This window comes from Ochotona curzoniae, unplaced genomic scaffold (genome assembly GCF_017591425.1).
Source record: "Ochotona curzoniae isolate NIBS_2020 unplaced genomic scaffold, NIBS_Ocur_1.0 contig_3643, whole genome shotgun sequence".
Taxonomy (NCBI): domain Eukaryota; kingdom Metazoa; phylum Chordata; class Mammalia; order Lagomorpha; family Ochotonidae; genus Ochotona; species Ochotona curzoniae.
The window spans coordinates 4,355,457-4,374,744 of record NW_024465933.1 but is presented as its reverse complement, the minus strand read 5'-3'; the positions used below and the strand labels follow the sequence as shown (position 1 = coordinate 4,374,744).

Sequence of the window (19,288 nt, the reverse complement as noted above, 5' to 3'; positions counted from 1 at the left end):
CATATTAAGTCCATGACTGCTTGTATGTCAGGGACCAGCACGCTTCTTTCTGGTAAAGACGAGATCATAAAAGTTGCATTTCTGCATTTATATTCATCTTTTTAGCAACCACGTTATATACCAGTTTTATAAAGTGTAACTGAAACATATGTACCTGAACAGCTAAACCAACTCACACACAAGCTGTATGTGCCCACTTGAGATACACAAGCACATTTATCTTTTTTTTTTTAAAGATTTATTTTTATTATTTTTTTCATTGGAAAGGCGGATATACAGAGAGGAGAGACAGAGAGGAAGATCTTCCGTCCGATGATTCACCCCCCAAGTGAGCGCAACGGGCCGATACTATGCCGATCCGAAGCCAGGAGCCTCTTCCGGGTCTCCCACGCGGGTGCAGGGTCCCAAAGCTTTGGGCTGTCCTCGACTGCTTTCCCAGGCCACAAGCAGGGAGCTGGAAGGGAAGCGGGGCTGCCGGGATTAGAACCGGCGCCCATATGGGATCCCGGGCGTGCAAGGCGAGGACTTAACCACTGCGCCACCGCGCCGGGCCCAAGCACATTTATCTTCACTCACATTAACAGAGGGGAGAGACTCTCAGACTTACTTGATTTCAAATTCAATTCACTTCTTCCTACTTTCTGTTTTTTTATTTATTTATTCTTATTAATGACTCATTAAGAATCAAAATTTTCATTATAGTCCACTAGGCCCAACAGAACCTAAAAACTCTCCATACTTATCTTTTATCATTACTCTAGCCAGGCTGTGGCTTCAGAAACTGTTCACTGACCATTCAATCCAAAAGGACAAAACTGGGGTAAGCGCTTGCACAGTACAGTGGGCCTTTGCATCAGACTCGGGATGCTGGCTGAGAGCCCCATGCTAGCCCTAGATGCTACTTGAGAGTTCAAATCCTGCGTATTAGTATCCAACTAACGCCATGCAAGTAGCAGATTCCTGGGTCCCTGGCTCCGGCTTCAGCCCACTCCCGCCAACTCCACTATTGCTATTTATGCAATTAGTAAGCAATGGAAGGTTTTTTCCTATCTCCTTCCATGACACTGCCTTTCAAACAAATCTTTTAAAAAGCCATTATTTTCATTTAATTCAGATACAATGTGCAATACGTTATTTTTATAACCTGTCACAATTTCTAATGCCAATCTGATGCAGGAAACTTCTCTCTTTACTTTTGTATTCAGCATACTAGATGTAAAGCAGGCACTTGACATTTGGTACAGCAATAAAAGCAACCTCTTTAGTTTTGAAATATGTACTGTAGAAATTATATTTTCTTCTGTTGCAACTGAAAAGCACACACCGATGTAGAATATTTGGTTCCCTAGCTTATTTAAGCAAAAAAAAAAAAAAGAAAAAAAAAAATTTTAAAATTAAGCATATTGGGCCTGGCAGCATGGCCTAGCAGCTAAAGTCCTCACCTTGCACACGCCAGGCTCCCATATGGACACTGGTTTAATCCCGGCAGCCCCACTTCCCCTCCAGCTCCCTGCCTGTGGCCTGGAAAAGTAGTCTAGGACAGCCCAATGCTTTGGGATCCTGCATCCATGTGGGAGACCTGGAGGAAATTCCTGGCTCCTGATCGACACAGCACTGGCCATTGCGCTCACTTGGGGAGTGAATCATAGGACGGAAGATCTTCCTCTCTATCTCTCCTCTCTGTATATCTGGCTTTGTAATAAAAATGAATAAATCTTAAAAAAAAAAAAAAAGAGTAAGTTGTGGCAAAAAACCACACAGGTATTAAACATTTGTCATCTAAAGAACTGATTTGGATAGAAACAAAAATGGCAAAACAGGGATTAGATTAAAAAATTAAATGAATAGAGCAAATATTTAGAACACTAAAGGATAATTAAATGTGCTGTTTTTCCAATTCTTTTTTAAAGATTTGATTTTTATTAGAAAGGCAGATGTACAGAGAGGAGAGACAAAGAGGAAGATCTTCTGTCCAATGATTCCCTCCCCAAGTGGCTGCAACAGCTGGAGCTGAGCCGATCCAAAGCCAGGAACCAGGACCCTCTTCCAGGTCTCCCATGCAGGTGCAGTGTCCCGAGGCTTTGGTCCATCCTCTACTGAGACCCCTCAGCATGCAAGGTAAGGAAGTCAGCCACTAGGCTACTGTGCCAAAGCCCCTTCTTCCAATCCTTGTTATGGCAGAGACCATGAGCTCCAATTCAAGATATTCACTGTGAAGACTTAGTAAAGGGCTGTACACACAACTCACAGCCTTCCATAGCTTACTATAAAACATATACAATACCTGCACAGGTTGAAAAAACCCAAATCCAATAAAATAGCCTAGATGACAAGTAAACAGGCCCGGGACACACACAGCAATGCTTCGTGAAAACAAAACCCTCATGGGATACGAGGTGCCCAGAGAAAGCTACCTAGGAGCCACAGCAGTGGGAGCTTTGCTTTCTCAACTATCAGCAGTTCCAACACAATTTATCATTTTTGCTTTCAGAGTCATGCCCTTACCGTTCTCAGTATTTGCTTATTTTTACTTCTTCACTAACCCACACAAGGCCCAGTACATGCTACCCTTTCAGTTCAACTGATTCTTCACCAGAGGTCAGCCTCTATATGTCTTAATTCAACTTCTTAAGAAAGGGGATCTGATCTCCTAAGTATGGAACTCTGCATTAAACGGGGGGAAAAAAAATCTTTATCTATTTCTTCTATAAAAGGCAGGCAGATCTGATTAAGCCTTGATTCCCAGCCCTGCCTAGCAGTTGGTTAGCTGTTCAGATCCCTGTCCCATCAGCTCTCTGCCACTGATTTCCCGGGGCAGGAAGCCTTGCAGCTTTCTCCTTCAGCAAGGAGCATAAGCCAAGTAAGCACTACCCACCCTGTCCCAAATGCAGTTACAAATTTCCTATCAGCACAGTTACAGTAGAGTTTCGATCTACCATACTTTCTGAATTTAGAAGTCATATATATATTATAAGTAAAATAGCATGACAACTACCTATTGACAGCACTGCCTTTGAGTTGTTGTATTTGCTATGAGTTTCAGTAGTTTTCATGCTTCTACTTAGTTAAAATTATCAGTTTTTCTTCCATTGTTTATTTTTCTTATTTTCAATAAAAATTTGTCTTTAAGATTTATTTTCTTCCCAAGGCTTTGGTTTGGATTTTAATAATGTTCCTAAGGACTGGTACGATAGCTTAGTGGCTAAGGAGATCATAGATGATTTAAAGAAATTGTATTATAGTTTGAATTCAATACATGTAGTGTTGAAGAGGGAGTAATTGTCTTCCTCTCTTGATTTTTTTAAATGATTTTGTCAAATTAGTCCGGTGCATTGGCCTAGTGGCTAAAGTCCTCGCTTTGCATGCTCCAGGATCTCATATGGGTACAGGTTCATATCCTGGCTGCTCCGTTTCCCATCCAGCTCCCTGACTGTGGCCTGGGAAAGTAGTCGAAGATGGCCCAAAGCCTTGGGACCCTATACTCACGTGGGATACCCAGAAGCAGCTCCTGGCTCCTGGCTTTGGATCGACTCAGCTCCAACCACTGCAGCCATGTGGGGATTGAAACAGCAGACAGAAGGTGTTTCTATTCCTCCTTCTCTTTGGAAATCTGCCTTTCCAATAAATATAAATCTTAATAAAATAAAACCCAATTCCCAAAATAGCGATGGGGAATATGAGGTCTGTGGCCTCATATGGATGGTGAAATAATCTGATCTGTCCCTGCTGCTCAGTTCTTGCTAGGGCAACAAGAGGTGGGAATCAAAATCCAATAAATCCATAGCCTTTGGTGTAACCATGCTGTTTGTCTGTAACTTGCTGGTCCTCTCCCAAAACTCCTGACACAGGCTTAGCGCACGATTTTCTTTGAAAATAAACAGGATGCTCACTATTTTAGCATCAAATTACTTAAGACTGAACTAAATCATACATGCAGGGGTTTATACACACCTGTTGACCACATAAATGGAGAAACATTCAAAGCATGTGGCTTGACACTCTGCAAGTCATCCCCCATCTATAGCTTGCCTACTCCACTCAGCAACATCCTCCACAGTGACTAACCAAACACAGCCCTCCACACACGAAAATCCCCAGTGGAAGGAGAAGATCCAAAACACCCACCTAAGTCAACAGACTTTCTGAAGCATTCATCAGGTAAGTACTACATGTTAATCAACTGTACCAACGGAGCCATAATGAAACACTCTTTTTGAATCATGAATTCATCCATGAGCGAGATGTGTAACAGTGCTACTTCAGTTCTAAATTTTTACAATTGAGTATGGTTCTTTTCCAAATGATTTAAAAAGCTAACACTTAGAAATACATTATCTATTCTGAAAATAAACCTAAGTTCTGTGTATTAGGCCCTACATATACTACATTCAAGATTTAAATAAGCTAATAAAAGAACGATCACATGTGAATGATTATAAAGATTTAACAACCATTCTTTACTTTTTAATACCAATCCTCAGCAACTACATATCCCTTAGGCTTTTAAGGACACAGACACTAGTTATACCAAAAAGAATCAAGATGCTCAGTCCACTGTTTGGATTCTAAGATAGCCTCAGGTACGCTGACGGAGTACACTGACCTTTCCTAACCCACATTTACAAGGTGCTACATTTCCTAGAAATCTATCGTAAAGTTGCCTTTTTGTTTGTGCGCTATGTCTGTCCCATCTCTATAATGTCTTTCCTGCCAGCTTAAGTCCTAGTTACCCTCAAAACTCAGCAAACGCTGTCTCTTAATGAGATCATTCCAATCCTCTACTTTCCTTCAACCGAATGAGTGCTTCCTCCGTTTCTGTGAAACTTCTTGCTTTTATTATTTATCTAACACTGTGGTCTAGCAACCTGCATGCCTTTGTTTGGCCTTCAAACTCATGAATCCATTAATTTTACTTTTCATTTATTTGAAAGGCAGATTTACAGAACAAAAACAGGACAGAGATCTTCCACCTGTGGTTCGCTCCCAAAGGCTACAAAAATCCATTACAGAGTAAAAGAGGGAGAAAGAGGGAAGGATCCTCCATCCAGATGGCCTCAAAGGCCAGGGCTAGGCCAAGCTGAGTCAGGACCATGGAGCTTCAACCAAGGGTCCAAACACTCAGGCCATTCTCCATTGCTTTTTCCAGGCCACTAGCAGGGAGCTGAACGGAGGCAGAGGAGCCAGGCTCAAACCAGCACCCATGTGGGAAGGCAGCACTGCACGTGGTAGTCTTACCAGCTGTGTTGTATCACTCACTGGTCCCTACATTCACTTCTAATGTTTATACTTGCTTCAACTATTTGATAGTGAATTTCCTAAAATCCACATTTGTTTTTACACCAGCTAAGTCTACTTTGACGTAAAGTACGACTTCAGAACTCCTGCAAGTTCTATAACAGTAAGGATGAATCCTAAGAACTTCCTGCTAGCTGAGTTATACCATTCACAGAACACATCTATCGCATGGTTACACTTATGTGAGATACCAAAGACAGTTCAAACTACAGAGAGTAGAACAGCTGATGGCAGGGACCGAAACCAAAAACTGTTATTCAACGAGTAGAAAGTTCCAGGTAAGGGGCATGTTAAGGTATAGCAAATAAAGCCACTGCCTGTAGCACCAGCATTCCATTTGGGCGCTGGTTACAGTCTGAGCTTCTCCAACTCAAACCCAGTTCCATCAATGTGCCCAGCAAAGTAGCAGAAGATGACCTGGGTCCTTAGGCCTCTCCCCCATGTGAGACACACCTGCTGGTCCAGGTCACCTAGCTCCGGCCATTGCAACCATTTGGGAAGTGAACCAGCAGATACACAGTCTTGATCTCTCTTTCTCCAACTTTCTTTCCAAATAAATCAGTTTTTATTCAAAAGTAAAATAAAAAGTTCCAGTTGTATTAGAAACATTCTAGGGATTTACCATTCAACACTACATCTACAGCTAATAAACTACATTTAAACATGTTATGCTATATCATTTATTAAGAGGCTATATTTCACCTTGCGTATTCTTAACACAATTAAAAATACGGTCCTGGGGCAGGCACATGGAGCAGCTCCCATTCAGCTCGCTGCCTAACACACCCAGGAAAGCTGCTACCTACTGTAGCTCCTGCCACTTGTGAGACCCACATGGAGTTAGCTAGAGCCTGGCACAGCCTTGGCACTTGAGGGTTAGGCCAGAGGATGCAGGATTTCTCTCCCTCCCTCACTGGCATCTGCATTCAAATAAATCAACCTTTTTCTTAAAACTAAACAAATAAATAACAGGTTTGTTGTGGGCTTTTTTTTTTTTTAAGAAATGGAGATCTTTTTTAAAAGATATATTTCTACTAAAAAGGCAGATTAACAGAAAGGAGAGACAGAAAGAAAGATTTCCCATCCACTGGCTCACTGCGCAAGTGATGCAGTAGTTGGAGCTGAGCTCAACCGAAGCCAGAAATCAGCAGCTTCTTTCCAGGTCTCCCACACGAGAGCAAGATCCCAAGGCTTTGGGCCGTCCTCTGCTGCTCTCCCAGGCCACAAAAAGGGAGCTGGATGGAAAGCGAGGCTGCCAGGACAGAAACCACTCACATGGAATGCTGCACGTGGAGGTGGAAGATGAGTCAATTGAGCCATTGCACCAGCCCCAATAAACCTCTCTTAAAAGTTAAAAATTCAGGGCCCGGCGCGGTGGCGCAAGTGGTTAAAGGTCCTCGCCTTGCACGCCCGGGATCCCATATGGGCGCAGGTTCTAATCCCGGCAGCCCCGCTTCCCTTCCAGCTCCCTGCCTGTGGCCTGGGAAAGCAGTCGAGGACGGCCCAAAGCTTTGGGAACCTGCACCCTGTGGGAGACCCAGAAGAGGCTCCTGGCTTTGGATCGGCCGTTGCGCTCACTTGGGGAGTGAATCATCGGACGGAAGATCTTCCTCTCTGTCTCTCCTCTCTGTATATCCGCCTTTCCAATGAAAAAATAATAAAAATAAATCTGAGCATAAAAAAAGTTAAAAATTCAGCCTTGCTATTTTTGGACCAGTCTGCAGCTTATCCACAGCTCCTGACTCCTGGCTTTGGGTCAGCTCAACTCCAGCCTTTGTAGTCATTTGGGGAGTGAACCAGTGGATGGAAGACCTTCCTGTCTCTCCTTCTGTCAATCTGTCTTTGCAAGAACAATAAATTACATCACTAATCATAGTACCAGCAGAACACAGAACTGCAACAGGAGGACCAGAAGCGCAGTCAAAGCTCCTACCAGCTTTTCCCCACAACACCAGGCTTCCCCTCAGAACCACCAGCCCTCTATGTACATTAACCATTACATAAACTCCCAAAGGAACATGTAATAAAAAAAGAAGCTTACATGAAAACTGGTCACACTAGAGCTCACTTAGCTTAATACAGCAGTGATTTTTCCTCTTCCTTTTTGACTTTTTTCAAAGCAAAGATTAACCTGTATCTCATACTAGATGGCCTCCAAAAATGCCTTTTACATTTAACCTCAATGAGCTTTAAGCAAAAGACTCACCTAAGGTCTAAGGTAAAGTATTTATGTAGTAGACATTAATTCCTGTGGGATATCACCCTTGGATCCCTGCCGAGGGTGGGGATTGGCCTATGTGGGGGTCATAGGAACACGGCACACTGTGTCGTGGGGGGACGCTTCCTGACAATAGTTTCGGCTAACCAAGACTTCAACCTGACCTTTTAGCTAGTCATACAGGCAAGAATGGTGGGCTGCACCCCAGCCTCTTTTCTCTGTCCATGAATGAGCTGTGCTGGGACTTCCTTGATAAGCAACTCTGAGAAGTCAAATGCGACACGCAGCCTACCAAGCAGCCACACGTGACAAAGGTGACCTGAGACACACCTTCCAGCCTGTGTGCTGTATGTGACCCCAGGCCTATCTGCATGGGACCTGAAGCATACCTGCCAGCCATGTGTGTTGTACAGGACCTGTGACGTGACAGGAGGGTCCAGAGAGATAGACAAGTCTTCCAGCCAATTGCAGTTGTCATTACTGGGTGGGATGACTGTGGGGAAACATCCTCTGCCTTCCCCTTTCTTAGTCTATATTAGCTTGTGCATGCTTTACAATAAGCAGACATGCTCAACCAGACTGTGTCCAGTGGTTCTTTCTCTGCTGAACACTGTCACTTCACTCTCAGTGGTTTCAAGGGCCTGCTGCTCAGGAAATCCCCCAAGAAATTCCAGCACACCATTAAATATGAACATTACAACATTACCAAATACAGAATACCCAAAAAAACTTTCTAGACAATGATATTTAAAACAGTTGAAAACAGTAAAAGCACTTACTTCATTTCCATGTTTTTGTAGAAATTCAATTTCCTGTTGTGTAAATGTTGTCATGGAGATAGATTTCACCCTATGCGGTGGATTTAACCCTCGCCTAAAAAAATAAAATATTTGACAGAATTTACTACTACACATTTTTAAAAATGACAAACCTAATAATTTTAAAACATTTAGCAGTTAAGTTCAGAGCATTACTTTTACCCCATAAAAGTAGCTAATTATTTTAAGCTATTAACCTTTGTAACATGGTTAGATCCACCCTAATTTAAAGATAAATTCAATTAGCTATCTACTTGAGAACATGTACTATATTTATGGGCTTCTGCAAAACAAATATTACTTTAATGTACTTGTGATGGAAGGAAAGGGAAGCTCTAGAGTGAACTTTATGAACATAATATTTATACATGTCCATGTTTCTTAAAACATCTGTGAAAGTGTTAGAGCTATACAAAGATTCTTATCAAATAGCCCCTACTTGTAAATAAATTTTAGATTAACTTATACCTTTATGAAAATTAACAACATGAAAGCAGATAATCACTCTGAATAAAGTCCCATCCTTCTACCACGTTAAGTAAGGATTCACAATAAATACCATTTTCAACTAAGTATTCAAGTAGAAACCACTGGTGCATGGAAAAGAAATTCAAGAAACCATTGTAGTATAAAGAAAACCAAGAAACAGGTAAATACAAAGATTAAGTTTAAGACCCTTTAATACACTAAAGACATTTCTGTATGTTTGGCCTTAAGGATTTTATCTTGATGACATTTAACTGTGCAGCTAAATAATTAAATAAAAATGTAGTCAAAGAGAGTAAGAGCCACTGAAATCATGTCCACCTGTCCAAAATCAGCCTTCCACCAAGAAGAATGAGAGTTAATCAACACAAAGTAACAGTAAGTTACACAACGTTTCATGAAACTGCCTTGAAGTCATGTCCTCTTATAAACACCATATCTGAATTCTACCTTCTCCAGCACATCAATAGCATTTTCCAAACTCTGCCAGTTCATCTGTTACCCATACAAATCAAATGAAAGATTTAACAATAACAAAATGAATGGACCAAGGTCTTTCAAATGTATTCTGGGAAATTTTTGAGTAATTAAGTATGCCACGGTAATATTTTAAATTCAATAATCATTTTAGCCAAAACTAAGAAAAATTCAGGATGAACAACTCCTCCACTTTATTATTCTGCTTCCTCTCTTCCTTCCAACTGTCAGATGAATGGCACACCTTTTAGACCATGATCTGAATTAAGCCAACTTTGAGGGACCAAAAGTGATCTTCACAACACATGATCATCAAGCTATCTTCAGTCAAACATAAGGAAAAGATCCTTAAATGTGCACGTGAAAAAACTCAATGGACATATAGAGGAATGGCAACCAAACCCACAGGAGACCTCTCCCAGGAAACTCTGCAGGCCAGAAGAGAATGGAGCAACATATTTCAGATTCTAAAAGCAAAAAATTGTCAGCCCAAAATAAAATAACCAGCTAAGCTTTTGTTTTTGAAAATTAAATAGAATTCTTCCATAGTAAAGAAAAGTTAAAAGAATATGCCTTTTCCAAAACTGCCCTACAAAGGATATTTAGATGTTCTCTTGTCAGAGAAGAGGAATAGCACCCACCAAAACCAGAGGCAAATGTGAAGAACATCCCAATAAAATAACAACAGAAGGCAAAATTAAATAATGAACAACCCATTGCTAAAATGGAAAGACCAAATTACCAACTATTCATATTAAAGTAGAATGTAAATGGCTTAAAACCATCAAACATCACAGATTAGTAGACCAGACTAAAAAACAAAACCCATCTATATGTTGTCTACAGGAAAACATCTCACTAACAAAGATAAGTGGAAACTATATCATGGATTTTTGATGTTCTGGTTTTTACTTTCAATTCTTCAAAACAATTTTTTCTCATATTAAATTATTCACTGTCTCACAGGTCATACAGCAGCATCATTTTCTTCAAGAAGCTTCTTGATTTTCTTTTCTTCAGCAACATGTGAATCATTCAGTAGCATGTTATTTAACATCATGGCATTGTAAATTTCTATTTTTCTTCCTGTTGTTGATTTTGTATTATGGCTTTTCACTTAAGAGGATGTATAATAACTGTGTAATAGACTATCACATCTAGATGTGAGGATATAATGCAGTATATTTCTCTACTTCCAGATCAAAGATGGACTCCCACTAAAACTGTTTACTATCTTGACAGTAGGATGCTGGACTCTGCCATTGTCCATGCCTGCAATGAAGGACTTATGTCTGTTTATGAGGAACTATACTATTGTCATAATGGAGGGGAAATCAGAAGGGAAGGAAAGGATTTGGTGAGGGAGTAAGGAAAACCCAGAGCCTATGGAACTGTATCATAAAATAATAATAATAACAATTTTTAAAATGGGGGAGGGGGAGTCAGTCCTTAGACTCCTGCAATCATGTACAAAACCCAGAGTTTCATACTCCTGGCTTCCTCCGGGCCCAGCTCAGTGACTGCAGTCGCCTGGGAGTGAACCAGAAGATGAAGACACCACTCTCTCTCTACCCTTCAATTAAACACACAAATCTTGGGGGAAGAAGGCAAGTCAACAAATCAGTCAAGGAGCAGATCTGATGAAGCTGGATGGAAAAAAAAAATCAAGAAATTGGAAAGTAAAAATAAGAAATAACTCAGAAGGCAATACAGACATGCAGGAAAACAGAAAAAAAGATAATCAGCTTTTAAAACAAATAATAAATTGTCTTTCAAGAGAGAAAATCAAAAAGTGGTAACATACGAAGAGAAAATGGCAGATATTGTTCAGATGCCATAAAAGGCATGATCTACAAATAAACACCAAAAAAAATCTTAAGAACAATCTTAAGACAAAGGAAAAATATTTTGACTTTTCCAAAGAATTCATTAATTAATACAAGGAATATAATCTTCAAATAGTAAGAGAAAAAAATTACTATAATCTCAGAGGCAAAGCTATCTTTGAAGTTTTAAAATCAAAATAATGTTATCTTTCAAATTAAGAAAAACAAGTAGGCAGCAGGCTTTTGTCGGAGCAGTTAAGCATCCACTTGGGACACCTGCTTCCACACTGTAACGGCTGCTCTAGTCCCGGCTGTCTTGAGAATGCTGTGCTAGAAGACAGCAGAGCGTGGCACCCTGCCAACCGCAGGGCAGACCCAGATGGAGTCCCAGTCTGCTCACTCCAACCCAGCCCTGGCTGTTAGGATCATCTGTGCAGTGGACCAGCAGATGGAAGATCTCTCTCCCTGTCTCTCCCTTTTTTTTTCTCTCCTTCCTCTTTCCCTCCCTTACTGTCTCTCAAATAAAACTTTAAAAAACAGACAAATGATAACATAAGGATCTACACCACATGAGTCCATCACTAAATAAACTTATAAACTTAAAAAAAAATCCAAAAAAATCTTAAGATGCAAAGAACAAATGAGTAAACGCAAAGGCAACACTGAGCATCACCTGTTTACTAATAACCAATTTGTAGAAGGAAATGAAAAAAATTAACATTGTGCTCACAATAATATTTAGAACACTGATCTATTTCAGGGACAGATACTTGGGGTTTTTTTTGTTTTTAAGATTTATTTATTTTTTATTACAAAGTCAGATATACAGAGAGAAGAGACAGAGAGGAAGATCTTCTGTCTGATGATTCACTCCCCAAGTGACCGCAAAAGCTGGTGCTGAGCTGAATCAAGCCGAAGCCGGGAATCAGGTCTCGCACGCAGGTGCAGGATCCCAAGGCTTTGGGCCATCCTAGACTACTTTCCCAAGCCACAAGCAGGGAGCTGGAGCTGCCAGGATTAGAACCGGTGCCCATAAGGCATCCCGGAGCGATCAAGGCGCGGACTTTAGCTGCTAGGCCACACCGCCAGGCCCAGGGATAGATACTTGTTCTCCTGGGGAAGACAGGGGGTCCACACACCACAGTGCTGGGTTCAATGCCCTGTCTAGCTCCAAACTCCAGCTCCCTGCATCTTGCTCGGATGAGTTTCCACCACCACGTGCAGGAACTGGATTGAGTTCGCAGCTCCCCTACTTGGCACCCCTACCTACCGCTGCTGTTTCAAGTATTTGGGAAATCCAGTGGCAGACAAATTCTTTCTCAAAGAAAACTTAAAAGGATATACTTGTTAACCCTACCACATTTGTATGAATACCACAATCTAAAGACGAGCATAAAATACAGAATTGAGAGCTTCCACATCAGTGTAAATGGAAAATAAAACCAAATGTAAATTTCAAACTTTTAACAATTATTTAAAATTTTAATTTAGAAATTTAAGCATCTTTATGAAAATGTATCCAGCAATCCCTATGTATTTTACCCATGTTTAATAAGAACTTTTATTTGCCAAAAACTTGTACACAAATATTGACAGCAACTATAGTTTTACGCATCAGAAGGTAGAGGCAACCCAACGCTCCCTCAAATCCTACAGAAGGGATGAATAAGCAAAAGAACACTGCTTGGTGAAAAGGCGGAACAAACTGCTCAAGCGCCCAATTACCAACCTGGATCAACGTGAACAGCATGGCACTGCCATGATGCCATCACCTGCCATTCTCACCAACACAAAGCCTGCAGTGCTGCAGAACACAAGAGTAGGCGCCAAGGACTAAAGTAAAATAAGAACTAAGAGTTTCTGTAGTGACAAAAGGCAGAGCAAATGAGTCAATAGAATAAGCAAGAGTGCAGTGCAAGGGCTTCCATCTGCTGCTTCACACTCAAAATGTCCACACCAGCACGGGCAGGGCCAGGTCAAAGCCAGGGGTTCTGGGCCCCGTCCAGGCCTCGGCCAGCGGTGACAGTTGAAGCCCTTGGGCCATCAAGTGCTGCCTCCAGGGCAGCACGGGCTGCACAGGCAGAAAGCTGGACCAAGTCTTGCATCAGCATCCTGTTTCATTCCAACCCTGTCCCCCACATTCTGCTGTTAGTCGAAGTTACTTAAAATCCATTGACCTGTATACCCGTGTATGCTAACTCAACAAAGAATCAATTGCAGTTTTGCAATCACAATTTTTACACTAATTAAGTTTCTTATTTGCAGATCATTTTCTTCCCTTACCAATTTGGCTACATAAATGAATGAAACCTTTGATTGAATAAGACTGAAATATTTATGGGTAAGGTGTTTTCCTAGAGGCTGGGGCCACTTCCCTTTTTTGCTAAACTCAGCCAGTCTGCTATGTAAATTCAGCATTTACAGAACATATTAAGGATATTACATACAATTATTATATGAAAACGTTGGGCAAGCACACTACACCATTCTTAAACAGGGCCAATAATGAACTGCATCATTTTAAACAGCCAAACCTGATGTGCCACTCATTCTAAACCCTAAAACATACAGTAAGTCTCCAGTTCTGTGCAAAAAGATTATTTGACTCACTAAAAAAACTGCAGTATTGATATATTGAAAGCACATTTGCCAACTAGCTGGTTCCAAGTCATGAAGTAAACTACTGGCACAACCTAATATGTTTTAGCTGCATAATTCACAAATTCCTATGAATTTTAGTTTCAGTGACCAGCACCCAGGAACCAGATGGCATGACTCACTTGGTACACCCAGCAGTATGCTGCTCTTAACTATGCCTCAATCTTGCAAACAGCCTTCTGCTCAAGTAATCTGTGCAGGGCGACTAAGAAAACTCCACTGCTTTTATAAAAAATTATTATTTATTTGAAAGAGTTACAGAGATGGACAGAAACATCCTCCATTCACTGGATCGCTCCCCAAGTGGCCCCAGTGACCAGGCGAGAGCCAAGCTGAAGCCACTAGCTTCGTGCAAGTCGCCCACATGGCAGCAGGGCCCACCTTCTGCTGTAAAGGAAATGAAGCAGCAGATACTCAAACCTGTGCCCATGCGGGATGCTGCTATTGCAGTGGGTGGCTTAACTCTTTATGCCACAACACCAGCCCAAGAGCTTAGTTCAATAGTTGTCTCTCCTTGCTGGGGAAGAAGTTGACTAAAATATTTTAATAGGCTGTGGAAATTCATGTAGTTGCCAATACTGGCAGAAAGAAAAAGCTAATTTGTCCATTTTGATTTAATGCTTATTTACTGAAAATAAATTTCATAATATAAAATATACATTTAAAACCTATAACAAATGTAAGATGCCTTTTAACAACTGTGCTGGGACCCAAAGAGCCAGCACACTGGGCTCCCTGGGCCAGCCTGTAGCACCCACTGTGGGGAAAGCACCACCAACGGCTTCTGTTGTCAGTAGGCAGCATGTCTTTCTTTTCATCTCATGATGGCGTCAGACACATCAAGATCTCTGATCTCAGGGACCCAGAGGTGGTCTGTTCTTGGTGCACATGTTGCACGGTGAGACCACCTATGTTCTGACTGCTGTGCTAAGAAGTCAACAACATCTCAGAGTAATGATGAAGATGCAGGTGACATATTCATTGGCACTGAGTGGAAGTTCCCCAGCAAGTGAAAGGAATCCATCAGATGAGATAAGAAGAGTTCCGAGTCCAGGATAGGTAAGCCCTTTATCCCTAATCAGCAGAAAGCAAATGCAGAACATGTGATGAACCTGCAGCCTTGCACTGAGTCAGAAATGCCTACTAAAGGAGAAAGTGAGATGGGACAGGCAGGAACCAGCCAAAGGTCAAGAGCCAGAAGTCACAGTCCCCTGCAATCTGGAATTCCCACCCACCTGTCAATCAATGACCCATCCCCTAGGACTTACTGCCCCTCTCAAGGATACAGGGTGGCATCATGAAAACACTCCCCTTTCCAAGATGATGTAAAGACTGAAAACGCAGAGGGCTGCTTCCCACACAGAGTGGAAGACAAGAACATTTCTGTCTCTCCCACCCTCCCCCTCCTCTCTACCACAGAACACGCCCAAGGGAACCAGCGATTGCCTCACCTTTCAAAACACATTTAAAAAATTCCCTTTTAAATAGCAGCAACTGGCACTGGTACAGTAGCCTAGCAGCTAGTCTTCACCTTGAACGCGCCAGGATCCCGCTTCCCATCCAGCTCCCTGCTTGTGGCCTGGGAAAGCAGTCCAGGACGGCCCAAAGCCTTGGGATACTGCCCCCACGTGGAGGACTTGCCTTCACATCAGCTCAGCTCTGGCCATTGCGCTCACTTGGGGAGTGAATCATCAGACAGAAGATCTTCCTCTCTGTATGTCTGATTTTGCAATAAAAATCAATGCATCTTTAAAAAAACAGCAAGGACTAAAAATCATAAATAATCCCCAAGGAGGGGTGGGAGAATGGGCTAAAAAGAGTAACAGGAACGGCATCAGATTTCTCAAAGCTAAAAATAAAGGTTTGGAAACAATTTCCTAGAGTGTTTTCAGCTTTGTGAATTTTAATAAACCAGTGATTTTTAAAATGGGAACAGAATTAAGGCATCACCATCCATTTAATGCTCAAAAAATGGCCTCCTGTCCGATTTAATCAGGAGCCTAAAAAAGATGTAGAGATCCTAGAAAGAGAGTCCACCCAACACAGAAAGGCAGTAAAGGAATGAGGGAAAAAGCAGAATGAAGGCAGAGGGAAATTTTTATGTTTAATATTTTCTGTGGTTTATTTCTTCAGAATTCCAGAGGAGGAAGGAATGAAGGCCGGAGAGGCAGAGGCCTTCCACTGGCTAGTTCACTCCCTAAACGGCTACCAAAGCTGGTGCTGAGTTAGGCCGATTTGTGGGACAGCAAAGCCCTTGACAGCATTCTTCTCTTGGGAGGCCCAGTGCTACACCAGAGCTGCTTGTCCTGGTCGCTGTCCTGTCCACTTCTTCCTGGGCTGGGTTCTGCAACTGTGTGTTGTCACTGGCTTCTAAATGTAACTAGATACCAAGCCCAGTATGACAGCCTAGTAGCTAAAGCCCTTGCCTTGCATCGGCTTGGATACCATATGGGTGCTGGTCATGTCTCAGATGCTCCACTTCCCATCCAGCTTCCTGCTTGTGGCCTGGGAGAGCAGTTGAAGACGGTCAAGGTCCTTGGGACCCTGCACCTGCATGGGAGACCAGAAGGGGCTCCCGGCTCCTGGCTTCGGACTGTCTCAGCTCCAGCAGTTGTTACCATTTGGGCAGTGAATCAGTGGATGGAAGATCTTTTACCCCCTATCTCCTGCTCTATGTATATCTGTCTTTCCAAAAATTTTTTAAAAAAAAATCTTTTTTTAAAATGTGACTAAACACCACAGGGATTATTAAGACCCAAATTTGTCCAAAAGTCTACTCAGGTCAGTTTTTATCATGTATTTTTAAAATCAAACAAAGCAACTAAGAAAACAAGACAATGATAAACTTAGAGGAGGAGAGCCCTTATGGATGAACACGGTGGGAGCTCTGTTAAGCAGACAGATACACATCATTCTCCATCTTCGCTTAAAACCTCAATAAAAGCCTAAACTGGCTTTGGAAAAGCAATATTCTAAGTGTGTTAATTAGAAACATTTGGGTAACTATAGGACAGAACTGCAAAAAGTGCTCAGAGTTGGAGCAGATTTGTAACACAATAAGCCTTCTTTTAAGAGGCCAGCATCCCACATGGGTGCCAGTTTGGGACCTAGATAACCTAACTCCTTGCTAATGTATCAGGAAAAGCAGTGGAGGATGGCCCAATCACTCGGGCCTCTGCACCCACATGGGACCCAGAACAACCTGTGGGGGCCTGGCTTTGGCCTGGCCCAGCCCTAGTTACTATGGCCACATGGGGCATGAACCAGCAGAAGAGCCTTCTCTCTCAGCCTCTTCGCCACTATCTTTAAAAAAATAAAAGAGTTCAGAGTTGATTTTTAGGTAATCATAAATTGGGTTAACCTGCTTGTCACAGCCCCTACCTTAAATTATGTGTATAGTGTTTCTTTGATAATTAGGATTGAAACCAAAGGGGCCCAGTGTGGTAACTAGTGGCTTAAATTCTCGTTTTGCATGCGCCAGGATCCCATGTGGGCGCAGGTTCATATCCCAGCTGCTCCACTTTCCTTCCAGCTCTCTGCTTGTGGCCTGGGAAAGCAGTGGAGGACAGCCCAAAGCTTTAAGGCCCTGCACCTATGTGGGAGACCTGAAGAAGCTCCTGGCTCCTGGCTTCAGATCCAGTTGTTGCGGCCACTTGAGGCGTAAACCAATGGATGGAAGATCTTTCTCTCCTCCTCTCTGTAAATCTGACTTTCCAACAAACACAAATAAATAAATAAATAAGAAATAACTGAAACAAACTGTTCTTCCTCTTAAAAATTAAACACACAGGTTTAAGTAATGAAAACACATTTCTACAAATCTTGCAGAATTTTTTTTTAATGATACAATTCCATAGGCTCTGGGATTTCCCTTACCCTCTCCCAGGATGCCTCCCCCCACACCGATTTCCTCTATATGATTACAATAGTACATTCCTTCATAAACAGTCCTAAGTCCACCATTCTGCTGTTAAGCGAATCCTGATATTGCAGGTACAGACAGTCCAGTATAATATGGCCAAGATATTTTTAACAGTTTCATTGGAAGTCCATCTTTGATCTGGAAGTACAGATGCACACTGCACTGTATCCTCACATCTGGACATGATGGTCGCTATTATATAGTTACTATACATCCCCTTAAATGAAAAGCCATAAAACAAAATCAACAACAGGAAAAGTTAAAAAATGTACAATGCCATGAAGTTAAATAACAGGCTACTGAATGACCAGTGTGTCACTCAAGAAATTAAAAAGAAAATCAAAAGCCTTCTTGAAGAAATTGATGCTACTATACGACCTGTGAATCAGTGAAAAATTTAGTAATTTTGTAGAAATGAAAATAAAAACAAAAATATCAAAACCCATGAGTTGTAGCAAAAACAGCTATGAGAGGGCTATTGACCATGTATTTGACGAAGGTTGCCTTATATCAGAGAGAACATATGATATTTGTCCTTTTGGGTTTGACTTATTTCACTGAGCATAATGCTCTCCATCGGGACCGTTTTGGTTGCCAATGGTAGAATTCCCATCTTCTGAACGGCTGAGTAGTATTCCATGGGAGTAGATGTAGTGCTGTTTCTTACCCACTCTTCTTTGGACCAGCATCTGGGTTGTTTTCGTGTCTTTGCTATTTTCTTTACTGCACATAAGTAATTTTTTGTTTATTTTTATTAGAAAGGCAGATACACAGAGACAAGGTCTTCCTCCTGCTGGTTCACTCTCCAAACGGTCAAAATGGCCAGAGCATAACTGAAGTTGGGAGCCAGGAGCTTCTTCTAGGTCTCCCATGCGGGTTCAGGGTCCCAGGGTCCTGGACCATTCTTTACTGCTTTTCCAGGCCCCAAGCAGGGAGCTTGATGGGAAGCAGGGGTACTGGGACACCAACCGGCACCCATATGGGTTTCTGGGAAGAGCAACGCAAGGCCTTTAGTCACTAGGCTACTGTGCATAGCCCCATAAGTAATCTCTTTAAAGAAAAACTCACTGAAATCTGTGAGCCCAAGGACAGGGGTCCAGCAGGGCCTGGGTCACTTGGCCTGGGTCCTTGGACTTGCCTGCATGGCAGGTCCCTGGTCCGTGAGCCCCAAGCGCAGTGGGAGACGGGGGAGCCACAGGCCCACCTGCACACTGGGTGCTGGGTCCATGGATTCCGAGTCATGTGAGGCCTGTGTCGAGCAGTCTGGGGCACCAATAGAGCTGGAGGAAGTTCACTAGCCGCCTGGTGGTGCACTTGTGAGGACTTGGTGTGTGGGCTTGCAGGGGGCCTGGGGATGGCACAGGTGGGCACATGTGGGGAGACATGGGGTCTCAGATGCAGCATTGGTGGTCTCACCATGAAGTGTCTGTGTCAGAACTGAGCCTCCTCAGTGGAAGGGACGGAGCAGTGAACAACAGGCCCTGATGCACATGGAGGACACAGCAGCCCACTGGGACCTGCAGAGGACATCTGGTACCATAGCAGAGGAAGGAGGACAAATTGGACAACTACCACACCCACACGAAGA

At 42.4% G+C, this 19,288-nt stretch overlaps 1 protein-coding gene across 12 annotated transcripts in view; it reads right to left on the bottom strand.

The window, feature by feature from the left end:
- AGFG1 (ArfGAP with FG repeats 1) overlaps positions 1–19,288 on the bottom strand; it is a 74,837-nt gene that overhangs the window by 50,192 nt on the left and 5,357 nt on the right. For all 12 annotated transcript variants that reach the window (XM_040982837.1, XM_040982839.1, XM_040982840.1 and 9 more), the window contains exon 2: positions 8,293–8,386. In XM_040982837.1, coding sequence (XP_040838771.1) covers positions 8,293–8,386 — 94 coding nt within the window. The remainder of the gene's footprint in view (positions 1–8,292; positions 8,387–19,288) is intronic.